Genomic DNA, 25,804 nt, shown 5'->3' on the forward strand with positions numbered 1-25,804 from the left:
TGTAAGCAGGAGTAAGAAACTCATGCCTTTTTCAGAGTCGCAACTCCAAGGTCATGGTGAAAATCTGAACATTATAATGTATTGCCAAATAGACCTTTATTTACTTTCAGTAGCAAACAAGACATTAAAGAACAATACTAATTATCAAGTTAACTGAAGCTTTTTACAGAAACTGTATTTAATAAAATAACTTTCACATGATACTGAAGTGTTTGTTAAAAATAGGAGCTACATATTTTATATTTAAAATAGTCTTCAACTAAATTTCTAATCACTTAAAATTGCACTGTCCAGTGAAGGCATACTACTTTTTCTCCTTACTACAATACTGATGATCAACCATTAACTTATTCCCTGATCCTGTATGACTGAGTAATAAATGATCAAGGATTCAGTATCTCCCTTCAAAAGTAAAATTGATCTACTTAACATTTATTACCTATCTCTAACTAAAGTTCTGATTTTCTAGCTGTACCTTTAAACCACATGAAAACATGACAAGATGTAAAAACTGCTGATATTAAATGTCAAATTATTATGAAATAGCACCATACTGACTAACCCCCATGTGGTATGTTGAAAACTATCTTGCATAAAGACACGCAATTGGTTCATTGTAACTTTAACAGCATACACATATCAAAAAGCCTACCATCTTTCCATGCTGCACACACAACTGTGTATTACCTGAGCAAGTTCTTTTTGTTCATTCACCAGTCTGCTGCAGCTTGCTATCATCTGGTCCAATGCATAGAGTCTATCCTCAAGACCTTTAATAGCCTTCATGTTCTGATTATCAAGTTTGGCGATAGTTTGGCGACATTCTGCCAGAAAGGGCTGGATGATCCTTGGATCAAGCTAAAAAAGGAAATTTATTAGTATTTGACACACAGAAAGGTGATTTAAGTTAGCCAAATGAGGTTTTTTAACCTCAAATATTTTCCTTTTTTAATTTTTTTTTAATCTAATGTATGACTACATCTATCATCTGTTTCAGAATTCTGAGTAAATGAGTATGTGGATTCTATATCACAGCATGAATTTTTCTGAAGTATTCCAACCAGACCATCAGAGCAATCTTATAAAGAGAAGGGACACTGGGACAAGGTGGGGTGCAGGAGGAAGAGGCACTTAGTAGCTAATGGACAGTCTGACCTGTGACAGAGTCTATACAGCTACAGTCAAAACCCATCATGAATGTGGCTCAACGGAAAATGCAGAAGGGAGGGTAGTCAGAAAGAGCTGCAAGAACTGCAAATCTTTTCCCACTACATATGTGTTTTAATTGACTACTTAAAGCAGATAATTTCTAAGCAACTGGAAAAGACCTCATGGAAAAATAGCATATTTGTCATACTTTTAGCTAGAGGGGTTTTTTCCAAACAGAAACATGTTTTTGAAGTTGTTTCATAATATCTGAGAAAAAAAGAAATACTGGAAACATTAAGAGTCTACCAATATCCACAGATATTAAGGGTGACTCTTCACACTTCACTGTAAGAGTAGTGAATTAAAATAACAGTTCTAGAAACAACATAGGCAATTGCTGCTTCTTATGAAGGTCAGAGTTTAGTGTAAACCTGAAATACATTAGTGAAGGACATGGTTAAAACCATTAGGTGATAGCAGAAGATGAACAAATTTGCCCAAATTTATCCAAAATGGTTATGGTATGCTATCTCTTACAAGAGAATCAACAAGTGAAAAAGATGCTATTTGTGAGCTGTCACAGCACTGGCTTCTTTCATCAACATGCAGAGTTTATGCCACTTACAGAGCATACCAATCAACCCCTATCCTCAAAAAAAAGCAATTATTTGACTCAATAGTAGCATAAGAAAAAGTGTTCTTTCCCCCTCAATCTAGTATTTAACTAAGTTTTCACACACAACAGCACTTCATCCTGTAAACAACCTTCTGGGGGGGGCTAGAGAGAGGAATCTGGAGAGGAGAAACATTAAAAATTAAGGAGCAACTATAAAGAACAGGTCTTCCATTGACTTCAAACAAACAAACAAAAAAAAAACCAAACAAAACCAGCCAACCAAGAACTTAATGGCAAAGTACCAAAACCTAATAATAGCCCAGAACTCCTTAGAATAAACAATAGTGCTGTTATTAATGTGACAAAATACATCCAAACTCTCTGAAAACAAAGGTTAATTTCTCATATTATGTGATGTCTTCTGAATCTTGGTGTTTTCTCAAGTCCATCTTCAAGAAACAGTAACAGAAGTATTTAACTAGATTGATTTTACAGGATCATCTTCACTGCCATCCCTAAGACATCCTGAATTAGTCCACTGCAGCATCCAGAAGAGTTTCTTTAAAAACAAAATACTAAAGAACAATATACTGGGTTTTTTTTTTCTTTTTACATTCTTAAACTAATGCTGTTTTATGTCTTTTTACAAAGACTGGCTATTGCTCTCATTCTTTTCTTACCTATTTCCTCCATCCACTCTTTTTATCCCACCTTTACCCTAATTGCATCTGTAGGATCCATCTCTACTTTCACTGGCAGACAATCTAGCCTCTTACTTCAGAGGCTATAACAGCACTTAACAAAAACATCTGGTTAGCTCCTACTTACCCAGTGCTTTTACTGCAGCCAAGAAGTAGAAGTGCCATTTTGTAGAAACATCTAGAGGCTAGAACCATCAGAAACTTAGCAGCACTCTGTGCAACACACCAATTATGTCAAGACTACCTCTTACTCTTGTGCTTTAAGCTTTCAGGAAAATCTTACCTGAATTCAGTTTTTGAAATAAGAATTGCAATCACAAACCATTTGTATGGCTCATATTTCTAAGAAGGAAAGGGCACAGGGAGAATGCAGGAAAAACAATTTTAAAAAGCTAGTGCCATTTTATTCTATTATTCTGTTTTTTATATTAAAGTGTCACCTCAAATGAATATTAAAAGAAAAATTGTGTTGCAAGATATTTATTTAGGATTTTCTTTTCCTTTTCAGCTGCAAGCCACTTCCGTTTTCAACTAATTCTAAACCAGTGGTAAGCAAAGATTCAATGCTTTGTCTGCTTTTGCTGCTATCAAAACAGAGTAAATCAATGTTTTCCTATGGAGAATCAGGAACACATTACTTCAAAGCTCTGGGAGCTTTTCATGAACTAAAATGGATTGGGACTGATCAATCACAACTGCTCTGGTGACGGCCAGAATACTCTGACTGAAGGACTTTCCTTACCTGCCAATTCTGCTTATGCCACAAATACAAAAAGAAACTGCATTTTTTTGCAGGTTCAATCACAACTTTTTCCCATAAAAATTGACTACAGTTAAAAAACAATTGCAATAGTCAAAATAAAGGATTTCTGCCTAATCTTCGATAAGACAAGGACAGAAAAGCCAAGTACAAGACAAAGCCTCTAAAACACATGGTATATGTCAGATAAGACTACAAGCTGATCAAAAAAGGTAGAGTATATACTTAACCAAAGTGTTCTTAGCATTTTTGTGTCTTTTGGAATGCTATAATTTATTTGGAAGAAATTGTTTAATATTCATCTCATCAATACTGGTTTTTAAAACTTTTAGAACACATCTGTGTTCCGTTTATATTATGTAGAAATGAAATTTATTGTCTCACAACCCATCTAGTGGGTTCTGTTACTCTTGCTTTATAATAGTAGAAAGCACCTTATAGCCTTAATGAACAAACAGGATGGAGAACTGTCTCAGGCTTCAGCCAATAGGAAGTCTTTAGCACACAAAATTAATTCTTGTTTTTGTTGAAGAAAAAAACAAACTTATAATGTCCAATCTTTTCCTTAGCCTTTCTGCACTACTAAAATCTTAGCCCTTAAAATTAAGCCAAATTCTCCAATTAATTTTAAGACAGAATCAAAATATCAGTGCACAGAACTGACCATACCATGATGTTCCCTACAACAGATGGATTTTAGAAATCACTGATTCAGTCTTCCAGTCCTACCTTACAGAGGAAATCAAGTGTCAAAGACAACACAAAATGTTTTCTTTGTTCAAGCTATGTTGTGTTGTAATAGTATATTATACCTATGCAAACAAGGCTAGACAATGTAAGAAACATCAGCTACAGTGAAAGCAAAGAGAGAAGAAAAATTATAGGCAAAAGAAATTTAAACGGTTATAATGCTCACTGATTAAAATATTAATTTTGAAAGTAAAGTGAGCACTGTTGTATTCTTCCAGCAGCAGAAATACAAACTGGCTGACTGGGCCCTTCTGAGCACCTCTGTATCAGCTAATAAAGAAGTCTGAGATATAAATTATAAATTTATCACAATTAACCATACAATTTTTAATATTTTAATAAAGATTTAACTATTTTGAATTCAACATTAATTTGGTCCAGGAAAATCTTTTTATTATAAATGTAGCTTCTATGAAAAAGGCAAAGAAATAATAGTAGTGTCCCTTTGCTTATACACTACAAGAAGATTTTGGCTTTCCAAAAGAAACAGCTATTTGAAAAAGCAAGACAACAAGCATTCATAAAATTATACATCTTCCTAAAGATCAAATTCTTAACATTCAAACTTATAAAACACTTTCCCCACACTTATCCCCCCCAGTCTCTGCTTTGGCTTTCATTCAGAAAGTTATCCAAGAAACAAGCCACAAAAGAGATGAGTCAGTCACTTCAAAAGCACCTGCATGTGGAAGAAAAAAGCTGTAGCCTTCAATGCAATGCAATTTGATTAAAAAAAAAAAATCATTAACTTACCCTGCTCATGGAATCAAAACATTTTCTGACCAGGGATTCAACATCATTAGGTCTATCTTGAACATTTATCCAGTCTAACAAAGACACATTGAAGGAAGGCTGATCATCATCTTTCAATTCTACTGACATTTCATTGTCCTGGACAGTAGCATTTTGACCAGATTCTTTATCATCTTTTACATTTTCAGGATCTGTGCCTTCCAAAGCTGAATGTTCAACTGACTTGCAAAATGATGCTAACATTGATTTACTGTTCACTTTAGGTATATCAGGATAAAGCACCAATTCAGGAGATTTCCCATCCTCAGTTTCTTCACTTTCTGCTCCTCCATGTTCAGGTGAAGACTCCAGTCTTCCTAAACACTCTCTGTAACTATGTCTTGTTAGGCACTCCAGCAGTGGTATCTTGGCCATGATAGAAACAGCAGAACCCAAGCTTTTTTGAAAAAGTGAAAAGAAAAAACCTATCAGTATCTAGAAGCCAACATGATATGAAATCTTAGTTAAAAATCACCCACAATATGAATTGATAGTCATTTTAGAATTGAAGCAGATTTCATAATGATTTTGCTACTGCCCTTTAAAACTTCTGTGCTGAATATCAACATCATAGAAGGACAGCTAAAGAAGTCAAAGTTCTGCTTATACTGAATGAAAAAAAGTGATAAACAGAGACACTCACTTCTTTGTTTAAATGCACAACTGGGGCTTATGTGTCCTATCTGCATGGATATCAACACTTCTTATCAGAGCTTTGAGTGTCCTCTGTCTGACTACTTCTGCAAAGTTTGAATAGTTTCTATTTGGTAAAATCTATGAAGCAGAACTTTTTTTTTTTTAAGACAAAACATATTTTAAAACATTTTTTTTTAAGGATCCAATATCCATTTATATTCTATTAAGCAAAGCACTCATAGAAATACCACAATACTACAGTGGCTACAAATATATAAAAGATTTTCTTTGAAGTAACACCCAGAGTTTGCAGGACACAAGTACAGACACACACACAAACAATAGATATATCTCTACATACATGCCCCCTATCCCTTTCAAAAGTATACAAATCCACTCAAAGTTTATGCTATGACTTCATACTTTCAACACAGATTGTAAGTCTAAATATCAGTTCAAGCTGTTAAAAACCAATTAATTCAAAAGTGCAAGTAGGTATTTAAAGATGTTAATGTCTAAATTTGTTATCCAGCTTTTTGTTGTGCACATTTGGAATGACTCCAGCTCTTAAGCAGCTGTTCATTAACGAGCTTATCTTCCACATAATTCAATACAGGTTTCTTTGTGCTGACAAATACAAGGAAAAATGTCAGTTTGAAAAAGTCACTAGCATAGAAGAAAAAGAATGTTCTCCATGACACATAATCAAACAAAGACATTCTTGATTAATCAGAATAAGCACCAGACATAAAACACTTGAAGAAACTAAGTTTAAAATTGAGTCAATTTGGAGACTGAGAATGAATTTAACAGCAAACCTACTGTGTAAGTTTCAATTTGATATCATCTATGGACTGCAAATAGCTTGAATACACATTTTCAAACTTGTAAAGCAGCTTTTGGTAAGAGTTTGTACAATCTTCCAAGTTGGCCATTATAGCAGCCCAGCCTTGATGCTGAAGATGTTCATCATGTACAAGACCTTCACAAAAGGAGCAAAGCTTCTTGGCAACCTCATACATTTCCTGAAAAAACAATCAACAAAATACTAATCAGGCTGTTGTTGTAGAACTCTTCAAAACAGAGAGGTGGAAACTGTAGCTCCAAAACCACCTTATAAAATGAATCAAATGCTGATAATATGAAATATTCAGGGTACACACACATGAATAATAACCTCATTATATTTATCATATAATAATATGATAGAAAAAAACTAGCAATCAAGGTCCAATAAGGAGTACATTTTTGATGAGCTAAGCAGAAGCTCAGAACAAGACAATAAAATGCACAATCAGTCAGCAAAAAGCACAGGTGGGTCAGGTGCAAGAAGAGATGCAATAGGAAACAGAAGGGCAAATAATTTAAGTCTTTCATTGATTAATATCCAGATGCAACATGACAAGAAGCAGTACAGTGTTCACAAAGCTCTAAAACATATCCTGAAACTTGGCATCTGCAAACCAATATAGAAGTTAAGTTTTCTGTTAAAGCACTGGGTGACAGAGAAGCATTTTACTGCCATAATAGGGTGAGAATTTACTGCCCCACTTGGCAAAATTAAAACAGAGGTCTACATATGGCAATTACCAGATCTTAATAAAAGTGTACTAACAGCAATGCCCGTAATAATCAATTCCAAAGTTTCAACTAGTAGGAAGAAAAACTACTTTAAATTCAGCAATTTAAGAAAAAGGCTGTTCCCCTCAAAGAGCCTATCAAAACATTAAAAAGCAACAAAAAAGGCATAGAATAAATCCTTCAGCTCAGAACATTACCAGTTACAAACTCCTTGGAAAATACTTTCCGGCAAACACCTGTACTTTAGGTTTTAGTATCTATCTAACCTACAAGAAAAAGGTATTTTCACTTTTTGCAGGTTGAGCACGCTGTTAAATCAGGACTGAACACAACTCCCCTGTGCCATCATACATGTGAGAAAACCATGCATGGAAAAACAAGTTATACAAAATACAGTGAGAAAGCAGTGTTAAAACCTAACACATCCGTGTAGTTCAGAATGCATTTGCTGCTGAACACATGGTTAGCAGCACATATGCACACTCAAAAAAATTTAGGGACCAACAACACTTACATTCTGAAATAAACCACAAAACTGCATGGCATTTTAAACAAACATTTCACAATTCATACTGAAAGTTATGATCATCCTCCCTGTTTCAGAAGTCCAAGTCTTGTTTCAAGCAGCATGACAAAGTTCTACTGTCCTTCAAATCACTGATAGCTAAGCTATCAGCAGATGAATGATGAATATTCAAAATAGCCATATATGCAACTCCAATGAAATCCTAGGTTGTTAATAAAAATTCCTATTACTTTGTAGTAAAGGTGGTATTTCTCTTCTTGTTTTCTGAACTTTGGCAGGTTTCCGTGTATGTGAGAATGATGATTTCCTGTTTGAAGAGAATGGTTATTTTAATTGATCCAGGAACTCCTGCTTCCTAAGTCAAAAATCAACCAATAACACAACTGGGATGGTATCCAGACAATGCTGAAATCTACAAGTCATTTTCTCCAGACTATCCCACGTTTGGTTGTACAATTTAAATGTACATAAGCTGACCAATGCAATATTGACTTGAACATTTGAACATTTTTTTACTGTCTTAAATTGATTTTGTATACAAGAACAAAGGCAAATTGCACAGTATATAAAAAAAAGCTAAATTACTGCTTCCTCAGTTATCATATTAGGAACCAAAAGAACAGGCTGTTTTACCCTAAGATATACCAAAAAATTATACCAATAATATGAAGCTGAAAAGGTAACTGAATGTCTCTGCTGCATTCTAATGTACATCCTGGAAATGTACACAAACATTTTACCTTCAACTCACAAAAACTGTTCTCTTTCAAAGTCAACCTTCTGCCAAATGAGAAGCCACACCACTCAAAATCACTATGAGCCATAGTTCCAGAAGTGAGAGAATATACAAAAACATACATTAGTTTTAAATAGTTTAAAACAATATAAGCCACCTACAAAATCAAAACTAATCATAAAGTCTTTTTATGCAGTTCCTCCAAATAAATATCAACCAAAGGAAAGACTGGACTCAGCTGTTTCTTTAAATGCCCTGAGTAGAGGTTTTTGCCAGTTCTATTTTCTTTTGGACAAGCTCACTTAGCACAGCTCACAGCACAGCTCATGTGTTTAACACATTAAAGTATGCACAAGGCTTCATATGACCCCACTTACCACCCTGAGACATATTCTTAACTAGTGGGCAAGGTTTGCTTTTTCAGCTAGATCCATTCATTGTGTTCACAATAGAAGTCAAAAGTTCCAAGTCAGAGCTGCCCTATGAAGCTTTATTTTATGTCATTTTTAATACTCGTTTCAGAACCTAAGTGTTGCCGATTTAAGATTTTCGTTTTAACAAGCTTGTTTCCCCAGCAAAACACTTTCAAACACAAAACAGAAGTTACAAGTAGAAAAAAAATCCTCACAATTGAAACCATTTGGTACACAACTGAAAACCAGCACTGACACGTTGTATCTAAGAGTCTAACCTATGGAAACTTACTCAAAGTTAACCCGAACAGGAGCTCCTATCCCAGCAGTATGGTTCCTAGAAATGCAACAGTGAACAGTATTTCCCAGAGTAGCAAATTAATACTATTTAATTTTTCAGAAACTTTGTAACAGGAAGACATTCTACTAAGCGTCAGAATCTCTCATATAAACAGATACATGCCCAAAGGAACTATTATATAAAAATACTCCAAGGCCATCTAATATGCAACCAGGTATTCATTTTCAGATACGCTGCAGCTTCTTAATGTATACACAGGAGACATGGACATTAAAATCCTCTTATGAAAGCCATCATGAATATTGTTCATAAAACATCTCAATCATAAGTATTGAAACATACTAAGTCTCTCAGAGGCAAAAGATTTTTTTTCTGAGGTAACTCTGAGATCAAAATTCATTAGCAAAGTTTCTTTCAAGTAACATGTATTCAAAGTTATCCATGTGCTAATAGACTGCAAATCAGATTGTACAAATGACCAGACATGTTTCAGGGCACATATGCAAGGTATTACAACAACATCCTGTATCATCCTCTCAAAGTTACTTTTACATGTGCCACAGAAATTCTGTCTAGGTGGCAGGAGGCAAACAGGAGAATTATGTCAGCATGGCATGGAATTAGAGTCCACAGAAACACAGCAGTGCTTTTGATGCTGGTTTCTTAAGCTATATCATGAAATAAGCTCATTACATTAAATAGTAAAGAATATTACTCTGAATTCAGGAGGTTCCAAACAGATGGTTCTAATGAAGGTCAAACCACATGGAGTAACTATTTGTGCACATGCCAGAACTGTTTCAGACTTCTACTACACTAAGCAGATACTAGTGCATACAAGAAGAACACTATGTTAAATCAATATTTCATTTGTTTTGTTTTAGTCATCCTGCTTTCAAAATGTGAAAGCACAGAGCAAGAAAACACAGCAGAGAAGTTGTTGCGCATCATTTGGAGTTTCTATGTAATTTAACTATTTTCTTTGAAGTGAAGAAATTAAAAGCTACACAAATGTACCTTTCTTATCTTGCCATCATTCTGAAATAAACCTTCAGGTGATGTGGCTTGTTCTTCATACACACTGTCTACTTCCATAGACAACATTTTTGTGAGAGATCTCAAGCTACTTTAGAAGGCACTAGACCAATTTTATATAACTGTATAGCTCTATACAAGAAAGAATTAAGCAGCTCTCTGCTAAATGAAGTCTAAAAACTGAATTATATCAAGCACAGAAATAAAGGCCTGCAATCCAACATATGTTTTAATGCTTCTCAGTAGGGTTGCCAGCTCCAGCACAGAAAAGGAAGCCTGCCTAACAACAGGCTTGCTTTTGTCATTGACTATTCACAGACACACTCAAGTCTTACTGGCAGACACCCAACGCTTCACAGAGCACAAAAGTTAACTTCAGTTGCCTTGTAGGGCTACAATCATCCTACAGAGGTACAGCAGCATATCTAGAACAGCAATTGCCTCACTGCACCACTGGAATGAGAATCTAAAAGAGCACTACTAGCAGAACATGAATACCAAGACCCAGACTAATCCCCACATGCTGTTATGTTGAAGAGTAAATAATGACATCTTCATGACCCAATTTTTCAAGAAATCCACAGGGCCACCAAAACGCATTTAATCTTTGGCTAGGTGTTGTAACAGAGTGTGTAGCTGAATTATTTCCTTTGAGAATCACAAATTAAATGTAGGTGATTCTTCTGATGAACAATCTTATTATAATGAATTCTTTTTCCTAGGTTTCAACCAAAAATCAGTAGAATCAACAAAGTATGTTTTATTTAAAGCAGAAATTAACTGGTGAAGAGTTTAGTATTAATTTCAAGATTGTCTCTGCATCCTACTGTCATAATTCTGCTCATCTGAATGAGCAAAATCTGACAATGGTCTGTTTGTCTTAAGTGGTCTTTGGACTTACCTCTAAAGAACAAAAGTTCTCAGGAAATGCAGGGTTCTTTCCATTTTCTAAAACCCTGTGGTAGAAGGAAATAAGTCAAAGTCCTCTATTGCCATGTGTCTGAATCCTGTAAAAGGGACTCCTTACAGGTTTCAATCAACCTCAGACCAATAGAAATGATCCTTGAAAGTAAAATTCCATAGACTTACACACTGCAACAGCAGATAAATGCTTTCACAACAAGGAACTGTTACCTTGTTTACCAAAATTAGTAACCAAGACAATTATCTCTAATACATACACAGCTATAACATGAAGCTACTAAATTAAGGTACACTTCAACCTTTAAATCTCTAAAACCTGTAATTGGAGCAGTTAATTTCACTGTGAGGGAGACTGATATTTCATGGCAACTTCTCTCCTTTCAGTAGACAGCTTCCACTAGCTTGATTCCAAGTCACCCAACTTTTTTCATTCTGATCAATTTTGTAACCAAAACTTTAGATCAAGCTTTTAAAAAGGTCAAAAAAAATGCTATAGTAGCATTTAGAAAGATCTACCTTGGAGTAAATCTTTCATTATACCTTGGGATAAACTAAAACCCATTTTACCTCACCCTGCGAAATTACTTTAAAAGATTGAGACTGATCTAAGTTACAGAGAAATCTGGACTTTTTAGGAGGAGCCAGGAAGTGTGCCTGACTATTAGACAAATAATTCAGTCAAAATTGATTTGGCCACACAATTATTTCAAACACTACACACCATGAAGAACATTAATATTTTAAAATAATTCTTTCCAGAGAGTCTTAAAGCAACTTTCTAGTAGAAAAAAACATTTCTCTAAAGAGTAGATCCACAGTTTTCAGGAAGCATGAGTATACTTCTTGGCTTAAATATCTGAAGTGTTTGAAACTAAACTGAGAATGATCTATGACTATGTACTATGACTACAGTCGCGGTTTTACGCAACCAAAAGAAATGACCACACAGTTTCGCATCCTCATTTCCACTTCTCAAAGAAAAACTGACAGGAATTGACAGTTTGATCATGACAGCAGCAGCATCCCATGAAGTGTGAAAGATACCCGCTCCCAAAAAGTTCAATATCCCTCCCAGACAAATGACATGGGAACTTCAGTTGGATCACTTGGAAAAAAAAAAATAAAAATCCTTTCCTAAAGGCTAAGCTACCAGAAATTATTTTAAGTAGTGGTGTTAAAAGACCATGAGATTGACACAACACAACCTATTGCACAACATACTGCGTAGAGAACAGCTTGTTTTCTCAGCTGGTGTGCACGTAACTTTTTGCAAACACTGTGAGCACCTCACTGTCCACATACTGCAGCTCACTGCAAGAACTGCTCAACTGCAGGAAAGGTGGGAGACCAGGCTAGTTGCAAAAAAGGCAACCTGGAACCCTTCAGGCAGAGACATCTCAAATGTAAGTTTTTAGCCCAGGAGAAACCAGAATGCCAAGACAAAATGAAAACAGGCTTAGAGAGTTGAATTAACTGAGCCTTTTAAAAAAACATATGAACAAAGACATCATATTGCAAATGACAAAGCCTGTGACAAGAATTTCAGTTTAAATAGTAAAGGAATGAGTTAAGGGAACAGATGTAGCTTCTTTAAAGCTACCTAATCTTTATGCTTTGAATTCTACATAATGAGATCATAGGTGGTGAACAGGAACTTAAGAAAATCCATAATAGATGTTAAAATCATGAAAACAGAAAGAAACAGAAAATGGATGTATGACAAACACAGTACCATGGAAAACCAAATGCAAGATACATTCTACACAGGAATAATTTTTGGTTAGGAGTTATGAAACTAAAAAAAGATTGTAACTTTTTTGATGCAGTTTTTTTACTTTTTATGTAACTCAAAGAAATTAGTGTTAATTATGGGGCGGGGGAATGGCTGCTTTTACATATACTTATATCCTACAAATGCAACAGGCCATAAGAATGCCAAGACCTCCACTATGAACTAAAATATGACTTCCATACCTGAGTAGTAACAACAGATTATGGGAAAAAAGGCAGAAAGCAAAAACATAATTTAATTCAATAACAGACACAGAAAAATTACAGACATAGAAAAAATGATGAAGAGGCCACAATGCATAGATTCATAAAAATACTTGTTAAAGGAGACCACCCTAGAACTACTTTTACTGAGAGGAAAAAAAATTAAGAGGCCATATATCACTCTATGTTTGCAACCTCCTATCAAGTCTGCTTTTAAAGATCATATCCTATAGTCTCTGGGCAGAGCAGATACCAGATTAAATAGAAACAAGTAGCTATCAAATATGATTCCCTTAATATTTACATATCACTGCTCCTTGTTGTTGACAAGAACAGGTAAGACTTTTTCATAAGCAATAATTTAGAATGTAACCTTGATTTTCCTACTACATTACCATATAATAGCACATGTATTAGCAGTAAATATTAATTAGTCAAATTTAATTAATCAAAATGCTCTAAATAATTACAACAGGCAAAAACTTCTCCATCATCAAGTACTGCCATTCTGCTTTTCTGGTAAAGCAGGTTTACCATTTCTCTAGAATTAATAAAAAGACAAAGCTTGGATTATTTTGTAGGAACTCTCCCATACAGTACTCTCAGTGTGACTTTGGGTGCATCAATCACACAACCACAGAGGTTCAGAGCCTTTCCAGCTCTCCCCAGATCTCAATCAATTTTGAGAAGGATTAATATCCCATGTTCCTTCTTCCTCCCAGGCAAGAGGCTTATGGTGAACCTTGGAAAAGATTAATGCTCTAACCACATTCGCAGTCCTCCCTCAGCTTCTTCTGAATTACTGTTCAATATTCTTCAAGCAGGCAGCATGAAAAACTACTTTAGTACAACACTGCAATAATTCTTTATACAGGTTTCACACCTTGGTACATCTAAAAATCACAACAGACTATTTACTAATCTTCTATTACATATGATGGATTTATCAGTCCCCTGACATCCCAGAGAAGTACTCAATTCATTTTCACAGCCTAGCACACAGCCTGTGGCTTTAGAACATTAAAAATCTTGGATAAAATTAAATGTCAATGTAAAGGTGAATCAGATTAAAAATATTACTACCTATTTAATCTTTAAATAAATTTAATCTTTAAATAAATTTCCAAGTTTTTAATAAGAAAACAAATACCATCACTATAATAATTTTATAAGCAGGGAAGAACTGTCAAAAGTAGGGAACAAATAATAATCTTCCGGAAAATAAATCTGCAAGCTAAAAATAACACCTGCATTCTACCTGGATCCATGTTCAAAGACAATTCCTGTCCCTGCTTCCTCCAGTTCTGCAATACTACTAATAGGTGACAGTAAGTATGGAAAGATTTATTTTCTCCTTGCAAATCAACTCATGATCACTCTCTCCATATAAAGTTTCCAGTCTCTAGCTAAATATTAATAGTATTATAGACCTGCACCCAGAATGTAGAAACAACTATAAATATGTTATTTAGATCTTTAGAAAGATTTTCTAAGTAACATATTTAAAAGGCATAAATACTGAAATAAACTTGCATGCACTGTGTATTAATACAGTCTTCAGACTCAAAGAGGGAATATTAGGCAGCACCAACAATTCTTTTCAAGTTTAAATAGGAGTATTTTTTATAAAACCTTGGAATAAAAAAAAAGCTTACTCCAGAGGGACTAAATATGTTCCACTGTTGTATAGTAATTTTACCAAACTGAAAGCCAAATTAAGAATCTAAGAGCAAAAAACAGGGTACAGAACAGAGAAACCAGATAAATCAACAGTGAGAAACATGAAACTGAGTATCATCACCATTCACTCCCATTATCCTCAACAAAACACAAAGACTGTAGCAATTACTACAGCCCCACCTTCACATCAAATCAATGTTAAGTATTTAGAAGCTATCAGTCTTCCTTACTTTTATAACCTCCTCTTAATACTTCACAAAGAATGGTTTTAAAGCACTTTCAGTTTCAGCTGGTAAAACCAGAGCACAACTGAAAACCTCCTACTCCTTAGCTGAACTCACATTGATATCTACTCTTGCCTATGACAGTCATATGACTCCCAGACACCTAATAACTCAAGGTCCTATTTACAAAGTCAGCTCCAACTGTCAACAGGTGGGGGAGAGAGAAAGGGAGTCTATGGGACTCAATCCTTGCCTTAAATCAGACAGTATGTCAAGGTCACATTATTTCACATTATTCAGGAGAACCCTCCCCCTCCTGACAGGCCAGGATGCCAAAATCCCTGTTCTCTATACAACAGTTAACACACTTCTCTAAATTCTGCTTTGTAGTATTAAATCCCAGCCACTTCAAGTGCTACATGTTTTTCTCAACTGCATTAAAGTTGTCACTGAAACGAAGAAACTTTTTACCAAGACAAAAAACATATCACTATTCATTTTGTGTGAGGTGCTCCATATAACTATTCTCCTGCTGCCAACCACTGGAATAATCTTTAGAGATATGAAAAATGCTTAATAAATTTAAATGTAAAATTTGTAAAGAAAATGAGATCAGTTTTTAATACAGAAATATAATCTACCTAACTATTGGAGGCATTCTGTCAGTGTCTTGAGCATGCAGCTGGTTTTTACTGCATGCACACTTGGTATCTTACTGACCATGTTGCAGTGAGCAACTTTTCCCTATCAAAACAACACAGAAATAATCAAATTGCACTTCTGACCAACTTGCAAGTAAATATATGCAATATGCAAGTAAGAGGCAGTACTCAATAATAAGCAACCTGAACTGTGGGAAAAAGCTTTGTTTTATTAATTCCTCACCAGTTTAGACATAAAATATAAGCATAAAACAGAAGAGTGGCAAGATGCTTTTAAAAATTATAGTGTTAATTTTTTACTTGAGTTAACATCACTTCCAAAGTTACTTTTCTCATTTCAGGCTGAGGCAGACTAAGGACACTGAAAATAAGGCAGTGCATTAAGGCATGGTCCAAAGCAATCTGATCGTTTTTGTTTTGTAAATACTGCAGACATACACATCCAAAAGGTGCCTCACACTACAGTTCTGAAAGCAGCTCTGAACATGCTGAAGAAGCAAGCACATCTCTCAAAACTTACCTTGAAACTCAGACAAAGGCTCTGAAGAGTACATCATCACTAATACAGCATTTTTACTGCCTTTTGAAGAAACTATTTCATATTTTACATCAAGCTTTCCCTCTGACATTTTCCTTTGGTGTGCAAATCCAGTAACAATCTACTTACCACAGCAAGCTGTGTTCGTGATGCTACTGTATGAAACACTGCAGGCATCATAAGAGATTCTTCTACTTTCAATTCCATCTCATTCTCTGCTGAAAATGTGGTTTTGGGGATAGCTGGTGGACGTTCACACAAGATCATTTCTTTGTTGAATAAAAAAATTGGGTTGGTGTCCTACACTCAAAAAGGAAACAAAACCAAACACTGAGTAAAGGTAACTTCCTGTTTAATTATCAATTATTTCCTCATGTCAGTAATGTGTCTTGAGAACAAGTTAAAATCTACACTTAGAAGCTGAATATATAAACACCTGTTTCTCAAATGAAAGAAATCCAGCAAACTATGGAAGAAAAATTAAAAATTAAGGCATGGTCCTTAATTATGTCTTTTTCTTCCCCTATAAATGAAAGTTTAGACTAAGAATGCAGCATGCACTTACTGTTCCAGCACTGTAACTACACACTCTTCTGTCTGGTGCCATACACTCTCCTCCACTGACAACCAGTACTTGGTGCTGAATGGCAATCTTATATTTTGTTTGAATTGCATATTTCAGATCAGCCACACTGAAAAAAAATGAGAAGAGAAGTTGATGCTATCAGATTACTTATGTCTCAAATTTTACGTATTTCTGTAAGAGACAGGTGACTTGTCTGTATCTAAGCAGAACATTTTTAAAAGAAGTATTTTTATTCTGCACAATGACATATTTATAAATTTTATAAGTGCTGTGATGTGTTGCATTCTGGATATCCAATTAATACAGTATCAGGTAAAAGAAAACAGTCTCTGCATTGCTGATATGTCACCAGCAATATTTTTTCCCAGATCTGTTAGCATGCTGAAATTCTGGATTAAGTCACACCAAGCATTTAGGATAGCAACAGTAAAAGTCATATTGTGTTCCTTGAATTTTTATTGTATGACCAAAGAGCTGACTTGAAAAGGCCCTAGAAGTCAAGACTATCAACACTTCATTAGTCATAACACAACCACAATTCCACCTAATAAACTGACTGATTTACTGTACATAAAGCACTTAACAATAACAGGAAACTCAACAATCAATATGTATACAACAAATTAACATAAATATCACAGATTTTAACAGAGAAACAGTGGATCAATAGACCATTTCTGGTCTTCCTTCACCAGCCTTACACATTTAGTTCTAGCTGATGACATCTTAACATTACTGCATATTTTAGACAGTTCTAGACTTTGTCATTAAGACACTTGTAAACACAGTAAACAAGAATTCACTAATCTGATACAGTCACTGACCCCAGCTAACATAACACACTGTGGTAGCATCTGTGCAAAGGTATAAAAAAGCTTCAGAGTACAAAGTGAATAATATAAGCATCAACAGTTTTTATGTAACTAGCAGGAAGAATAAGTGTTACTGTTACTTGAAAAAGATCATAAAGATCTGTTATTTAAAACAACCAGGATTCAGCATGACATCACAAATGCATTACAAACCTCTCATGAGTGCAAGCTTGTACTTGCTAGCTGTGTTACAGTAACCATTCACCTAGCACCTCCCTGGGCTTCAGGAAGATAACCTGGCCAGTCCATGTACAAGGAGACAGGCGAAGAACCCAATAAAGTCAGTCTTACTAGAAAATGCAAGTCTATACAGGCAGATATACAGAATAAGCAGTTACACTGTTCAACTGAAGAGTCTGATTTTGCATGGTTCAGTTGTTGAAAAGCTTTCTCAAAGAACAATTCAAAGCAAAAAGTGGGCCCATAGCAAACTATTAAGAGCCTGGCATGGCAACTTAGATGCTGCACCTGACTTATCATGATTTAAAAATGTAATGTCTAAATGTATCAGACAGCTTATAGGGGGGTGGGCACATCTGTAAATGACCCAGCAGAAACAGAATGGCTGAAAACACTATTTCATGCTCAGTAATAGCCTGACTGTCAGTTTTTCTTTAGAGAAGAGCACACAAAAACAGCCTGGAAAGTCTTTTTTCAGTCATGAAAATTACAAACACGAATCCAGGAGAAAGGAAACAATTAATTATAAAAAAAAAATCCATGGTAGAAAACTTTCTTACCCAATTACTTGCAACACATTCATCACCAACAAACTATGAAGACAGCAGGTGAGCTTGGCCCCTGCTACCCCCAAGGTCTTGCACATGAGAACAATAAAAAAGGATACAATACAAACCTCTCTAAAAAGTATCTATACATTTACAAGATGCTTTTAGAATGCAGTGAAAAAAAAATAGGAACAGTAAATTTCTTGGGACTTAACCATGATCCTCTAATACTGATCATGCTCCAGGCAGATGGGCATTCAGAAGTTCATGGTTTACATATAAAATCATCTAAAATAGTCTGGAGCCTTACAACTTAGCACAAAACCAACTTTTACCCATCTAGCCATGAGACAAAAACCTTCACGCCAATTCTTTAGCATCCAGAAACATTCCAGAGCACATATTTTCTTCAGGATGAATGTACTGACAAGAGCAAGAACAACCCCCAGAACTCCCTCTATGATGCCAGACAGTAAAAAATAAGCCTTTACTAGAGAAATCCCACATAAAAATATTATTAAAAAAAAAAGGGAACAAAAGATCAGAAGTCATTCTGACGGTTTTTTCAAAAATCACCAAACACACCACACTCAGTGAGGAGCAGGTCAGCCTCTGCCACTATCCCAGAAAGTAACTTCTCTACTCTTCCACACACACAATCACCTGGCAAGGCAATGAAAATGAAAATCATATGAAATTAATTTTTTTTTATGAAAATCATAAAAAAATTAAGGAAAAAACACACCAAAATTCACTCCAGAAAATACCAGAAAACCTAAAGGAAAACTACAATGACATACTAAAAAAACCCCTAATCTTCATCTGTCAAATACTTAAATACTTACTATATAAAAGTATACACACTTTTTAATTTAAAACAAACAATACACAATTAATTTACTCTCTTACTTTTGTACAGCAAGTTCAGTATCAAATGTAAGGGTAGTTCCAGTGTTGACCAAAAATACATATAGCTTCATGATGATTTCTTTAGGTCTCTGAAGTTTGTAACTTCCACTGCTAAAATCATTTAGAAACTGAAACAAAAATGTCAAGAGTTAGTTTCACAGGAGTTATGAAAAAGACAGACATATGTTTTCAAAAACATTCTTTCAGATATATAGTGTGTGAATACATCAGTGCTCACATTCCACAGCTCTTTATTCATTACCCAAGACAGAGATGTTGTTCCTCTTGCCAGAAACATGGGCAAGGTAACATATACACATACATATGCATACACAGACAGGAAATACTTGAGAATATACACTGAGAAGACTAAAAGAAACTAAATTAGAAAAATGTAAGAAAATATGACTTCCAAATGCAGAAGCCATCATCCCAGATGATTTCCTGGCTTTTCTCGATTATGAAATACCTTTTAAAACCCCAGATAGTAATTTCCAGACATCTTTTTTAGATTTTATGAACAGCAATACAATCTAGTAACCCCTCAACTTACAGCTACTAAGTCTATCTGCTAACTGTCATCCCTATCCATACTATTCCCACAGAAATTGAAGCATAGGCAAAAAAAAAAAAAGGAAAGAAAAAGAAAAAAGGCGAAATTCCTTTTTGTATTTCTCTACAATAAGTAACAGCTTTAAAAATCTTTTCTTCTATTATCAGCATTAGCTAAATCTGTAGCTTCTTTCTTTGTTACTGATAGCAAACATGAAGTATTCAAGCAAGAAGCTCAACACATATTTTCAGTCCTGTGCCCTACAAGAACCTGGATGAGTAACTATGCATGTGTTTTTCCAGTGTATGTGACAAATGAAAAACTTTAACCTGCCTCATAAAGCACTGAGCTTTAATTTGAGATTCTATTACTGAAGTACTTCACACTCCTGAGCCTTTTTCTCTTCTCCTTAGGAGCTAGGAAGCTTATGAGTAATTTCCACCACACTACCAAAACTGCTGCAGAAATACAAGCACTGCAGTCACTAATGACCTGAGATTTTTATGTGGAAGGAATTACAGAAAGTTAAGCTGTAAGTTTTAGTCACTAAGCAATATTTTTATATAATTATAAAAATTACTTTTTGGATTAAATTTCTACACAGGTAATATAAGTCATCCGTAAGTCATCCCTTTTTCCTTGAAATATTAATAGGACACACATGCCGTGTCCATGCCATGTCCAATCATATTACTCGAAAATTAGTCTGAATGTGCATTTATCTCTTTGTCTAGACATAGAAAAATTGACAAGCACAGAGAAAAATAACAAACATGCCATTAAGATGAGGAGGGGGGAGAGGTTTTATGAGAATATTTATTCCAGAAAGTCATAAGAGTTTGCTTACAAAAGAGCAGCTATCCTCATGCTTTTCAAGCTTTAACTATAGACCTAGTTAAAATATATATTTTTACAAAATGGTTTCAGAAACAGAAGCACATCAAATAAAAAAGGATCAGTTAAATAATTTGATCTGAAGAGAGTTTTGTTGTCCTTACACCTGAACTCTACTGTACTCAGTGGGACCAACTTCATTTTGAATCAGAAAAAAAACATACTCTATAAACTAAGCTATTAGACAGGTAAAAACTGCTGAACACCAAGAATAAAGTAAAAGTTTTTGATTTTATTAATAAATTCTTTGGACCATGTTTCAGAATTATCAGTCTCATGCACACTCTTCTTTTACCAAAGGGTATTCGTGACTGTGATCCAGGTAGAATTAGAAACGAGGGTTAAATAATACAATGTTCCACGCACAGACCACATGGCAAAAAAAAAAAGAAACTCTTTTCCATCTAAGCATGGTAAAAGGCAAAGGCTTGTATAGTACCTAGTTTTCATGTGAATATTACTACCCAAGCTAAAGCAATATTCAAGAGAGAATGTGTCCAAGACACACACAAAGCAGAATTTTAATCAAGCATTTACTCATCCATACCATAACACTAAACCTCACTAAAACATAGAAAGAAGAAACATTATTAAGATCAACACTATTTATGACAGCATCTGCCATACATCAGAAGTCTCTAACTTTTTAACAAAGAAAGAATTACCTTCAGGCATTATACAGAGCTACCGCCTTCTTCAAATTCAAGCACACATTCACTTTACTTGATTTTTGGCAACAGAGTAGCATGGCTGTTCAAAGCCAGAGAAGAAGATCTGCAAAGAAAAGATTCAGAATGCAATTATTACTAAAATGTCAGTATTTTATGATCATAATTGCATTTAATACAGAAATCAGTGTACGTTAATGCCAGAAGAATAATTATGTGGTAGTTTTTTGGGGTTTTGTTAATTAACAATGCTCTCCACTTCCAAGTCTGCCCAGATCTGCTATATGTCTGAATACTTCTGCTCATCATTTTTGCTTAAAATAATTGTTAATCATAATTTTGAGTGTTTACAAGGAGAGAAATTTAGTTTACTATAAAGAACTGTTTCCTTTTTCATTAACTGAAATTATTTTCAGCACTCGTGCAGAATGCTGGTACAGTGATGCTGAGAGCAATAGAGAAAGTCTTAACAATGCAATTTATCTAAGAAAACCCAGCATTATAAGGTATACATGCTACTGCTGTTGAATGAACAGTCTTATCCAGCAGCTGCCTCCCACAGATTCCTTCAGGAATCAGTATCACCTTCCTTACCTGACACGTTACCTATTTTGCTAAGCCATTCACCTACTTTCAAAGCATGTGTTAGATTTATTGATTCTATTTTTTTAAATAAACTGAAGATGTTACCACTCCCAGACTGTCCCTACATCTTGGCCAGGGGCTTCCTCTCCCAGAACTGCTTCTTCAACTACTGCTTCTTAAACTACAAAATGAGCCAGATCAGCAAAGGTGACCTTTTTTAAGCTACCCTAGTTCATTTTAACTGTGTTCAGTTAAGTAGCAGTGCCAAAGGAGAAGGAGCCTTGGCAAAGAACATGTGGACAACCTGTTGGGCTCAGGGCAGTGAAGCAAGTGCACAAATTCCAGACTGCAAACAAACATTATTTCTATCATGTTAATGCCCTAGCAAGCTTTCTGAGAAGATGATCAGGCACTATAAAGGGTGATAATCCATTACTAAAAATAGGCTTGCGGAAGCCTGAAAACCATTAGAACATGTAAACGATTTTACACAACCTGTGCTACTACAGATAAATCAAAAACACTCCACCCTACATTCTAAAACCTTAATAAATGAAAAAAATTATTTTATTGTCATGGAACAGAAGAATTATCTTCCTCCCTTTTGTCCACTCCCTCATCAAACCCATGCAAAATGCATACATGACATTTTATCAGAAGCAAAGGTACAATAAAAGGGAAATAACCGGTGTGCTTAAGTGCTACCATTAAAAAAAACTGTAATTGAACTGTCCTTCTCCTGTTTAGCTATCAGCAGTCAGTAGCTGTACTTGAGCAAAATGAATTTATGAATACTTGCCTTAGGTCAAAGTAATGCACATTAACACAAAACTGCTGAAATACTTCTGCCACAAACCAGGAATACAACACAATAATCTCTTGCCTTGTAATTGCTTTGCAACCACTAAGACAGAAAAAACAGGTGCTGTTTCTTTACCCAACATCTCATCAAATCATGCTGGGGGAAAAGAACTCCACTAACGCAGGTAGGACAAACTTGTATTAAATTACTCTTTAAAAAAAAAAAAAAAAAAAAGAAGATAGAATTCACATAATTCCACTAAATTTACCTACTCTCAAGGCTGTTACAAACTTCAGTGAACATTTCAGGGAAGAGGGGAATGATGTAAAGCAAAGTTCCAGAGAATATACGCCTTAAGCAGCAACCTTTCCTGCAGATTCACTAATGTCCAACAAACACATGCTCCAGCATGTCCTTCCTCCCTTCAGCAGGAATTATGTCAACTGCCTCTCTCCAGCTGCCTGTCTTCACAGCTTTGGAAGAAAACTAATTTTGAGAGCTCTCCCTAGTCTTGCATCTCTGGACAACATCTGCCTGACTGTGTTCAAAGTTACGGGGGTATGCATGAAAACCTATCACAGTTGCCTATGTTTCTTTTCTTTCAATGGTCAGGTTATTGCTGATTGTTACAGGCAAGATCAGCTACATATCACAAATTAGCCTTTAAGTTTGTTCCCAATATTCCAGAATCATCCAGCAGTAACACAAGTTCTTAACATAATCATGGAGTGAAAGTCACACCAAGTTACAACAGAATATATCCATACACTTTTTGTTCTTCTCTTTGTATTACCACAACAGGCCATTTGGAGAGTATCAGGCTCTATTGATTCATTTTTAGCTTTAAACTCTTAGGTAGTGTTACAAGTTTCAAGGCTTTTATAATGTTACGTAGCTGAAATTATTTTCATTTGTTTTAATAGAGGTTCAACAACTACACAATTTGACAGCTGCTGAAGACAGCTGCTACCTATGTAATCAAACAAAACCACAAACAACTAATCCACTCAGATTATTTGTTTAAACTGTGTGACTTGCAGCATTAAATTCATGCTATCATATAAACTAGATCCTTCACACTATGGGATAGAAGTCTGTATGACCAACTGTCATGAATTATCAGTAATACCAAAAAAAAAAAAAAGCTGAACATTTGAAATTTTCTTTAACAGCTGCCAGATCAGACAGAATATGGTAGGCATAAATAGAAGAAAATAAATGAGATGACAAGAACGTAAGAATGGCACAAAGTATAAAAAGCTTCCACAATTAATTGAAAATATGTATAGTGTCACATTAGGTAATAAAACACCAAAAGCAGCCACGAATACATTGTGCTGGTTCCAACGTATTTCACTGCTCTACACTCTACACTGCAATGCAATTACTGCAATCTTTTCTTCTATAATATAAACTCTTCAACAACCAACTGCTTTTGAAGTCAGTGTTGATCAATACTTTCAACACGTGCTGTTTACAAGCATTCAGATGTATCTTGGTTCAGAATTTGCTCATTGTTACATCTCTAAAAGGAAATTAATGTCTGCTTACAGACTCTTATTGCATTTACAGCAGAGGCATCACAGGTTTCACACCACCCTACATATAATCCTCTGGCTATATTAACCATCAATTTCTGCCCTTAAATGCAGAATCCCTACTTCTAATTACCTAATGTTGACTGTTCCATTGTTTCATGGTACAATTCTTTCCAACTTCACAAACTCAAAACACTGAATCATGGCATTCAGAGCAGGACAAAGACAGAAATCAACATTTATGCTGTTTGGGTTTAATGGGACATTAATCAACTTCACTTTGGTCATTAAATTCCCTGTATTATCTTAATTGTTCACGCTCATGTTTCCGACATCTCACTTCCCATACTTCCTTTTATAATCTGGATTACAAATTAAACTTGAGCAAACAGAGATACTGATAAATTTTTCTTTAACACCATAAAATTTAAACTGAACTATGCCAAAGTAATGGTTTTCCTTTAAACCCAGTGGTGTGAAATTCCATCCACAACAGCAACACATAAGCAGTACATGGTATCTTGCTTTTTGTTCCCAGGGAAGAGCAGGGAAGTGTTGGCTCCACATCTGTATGCTAAGTGTTGTACTCATCAATGCTTCAACTGCCAGGCCAGACAGAACCAAGAGGCCCAAATTCTTTTCCCCTTGTGTGTATCTCCAGGTCAAAATGGGCTCAAGCCTGAAAGCAGACAGAACTGATCAAGGCAAGACTGTTCACACAGTGCCTGCATTTTCACATTGCTACTAGACATTCACATATTTCTATGTGATCACCATCTGTGTGTGGCTGATAAAGAAGTTTCACTTCCCTTACTGCAGAAGCACTGAGGCTACACTACAGGTTAACAGTGTCTCCTTACCCCCAATTATCAAGGTCAGGAGTCTCACAGGACACCACCACAGAATTTCTGACTGTTGAAAGGGCAATTCATCTGAGGTAAAGGCTGACAAGTCTGTGACATGCTTAAAAAGACTCAAGTGCTGTTCATCATTCAGTAAATATCTTATCAGGGTAACATCTCCCCTCAAGGCAAATATACCTTTATTACCTCTCAAGATGGAGTCAACTTTGGTGCACATTACCATGTTATTAAATCGTGCTTCATTTCCATACCACAAATCTTAAGGTTTGCCTCTCAGATGCTACAGTTTCTGTGATTTCACCTTTCAGAGCAGGATTTCCTGCTTCACCTCGACTTATTAATAAACTCTATAATAGACAAAGGTACAAGACCAGTACAGAATATTCCTTACAATTCATTTTGTTTTCTTCTATAAACCTGCCTTCTACCTCCACTTTCTTTGTTTTTTCCAAGTGCCCTTCTCAAAACTGCTCTCTTGCTTCAACTTGCAGACCCCAGAAGCACAGTATTTTATAGCACATAAATCAAAGGAAAATTAAAAAAGAAACTGAAGCTAAATTTAAAGCAACTAACACCTTTCTTAATGTCAGTTGTAAGATCCTCTTTAAAAGTAGGCTTCAAGGACCTTTCTTCAATACTGCAACCTAATGTTGCAGTATTAATCTAACCAGAAATACCTTAATTTTGCAGAACATTACTACTACCACGAAGAAGAAATGGAAAGAATAGAAAGTATGACCTCATTGTGAGGGCACACATTCTTTAGTAATGCTTTATGCAACAGAAA

The 25,804-nt window shown here is 35.3% G+C and overlaps 1 protein-coding gene across 3 annotated transcripts in view; it reads right to left on the reverse strand.

Moving 5' to 3' along the window:
* The window catches only part of RB1CC1 (RB1 inducible coiled-coil 1), a 65,913-nt gene that overhangs the window by 31,462 nt on the left and 8,647 nt on the right, over window positions 1-25,804 (reverse strand). For 2 of the 3 annotated variants that reach the window (XM_071419413.1, XM_071419403.1), the window contains exons 2-8: window positions 21,227-21,335; window positions 19,115-19,242; window positions 16,585-16,711; window positions 16,149-16,319; window positions 6,227-6,429; window positions 4,730-5,165; window positions 688-858 (exon numbers count right to left, since the gene is read on the reverse strand). In XM_071419413.1, the coding sequence (XP_071275514.1) occupies window positions 688-858; window positions 4,730-5,165; window positions 6,227-6,429; window positions 16,149-16,319; window positions 16,585-16,711; window positions 19,115-19,185 (1,179 nt within the window). In that variant the 5' untranslated portion in view covers window positions 19,186-19,242; window positions 21,227-21,335. Of the gene's footprint in view, window positions 1-687; window positions 859-4,729; window positions 5,166-6,226; window positions 6,430-10,897; window positions 10,953-16,148; window positions 16,320-16,584; window positions 16,712-19,114; window positions 19,243-21,226; window positions 21,336-25,804 lie in introns of those variants that run through there. The other variant, XM_071419422.1, reaches the window with a different exon arrangement.

The sequence above is a fragment of the Agelaius tricolor genome, unplaced genomic scaffold, assembly GCF_023055355.1.
Source record: "Agelaius tricolor isolate 1412-34295 unplaced genomic scaffold, bAgeTri1.0.p SCAF_2, whole genome shotgun sequence".
Lineage (NCBI taxonomy): Eukaryota > Metazoa > Chordata > Aves > Passeriformes > Icteridae > Agelaius > Agelaius tricolor.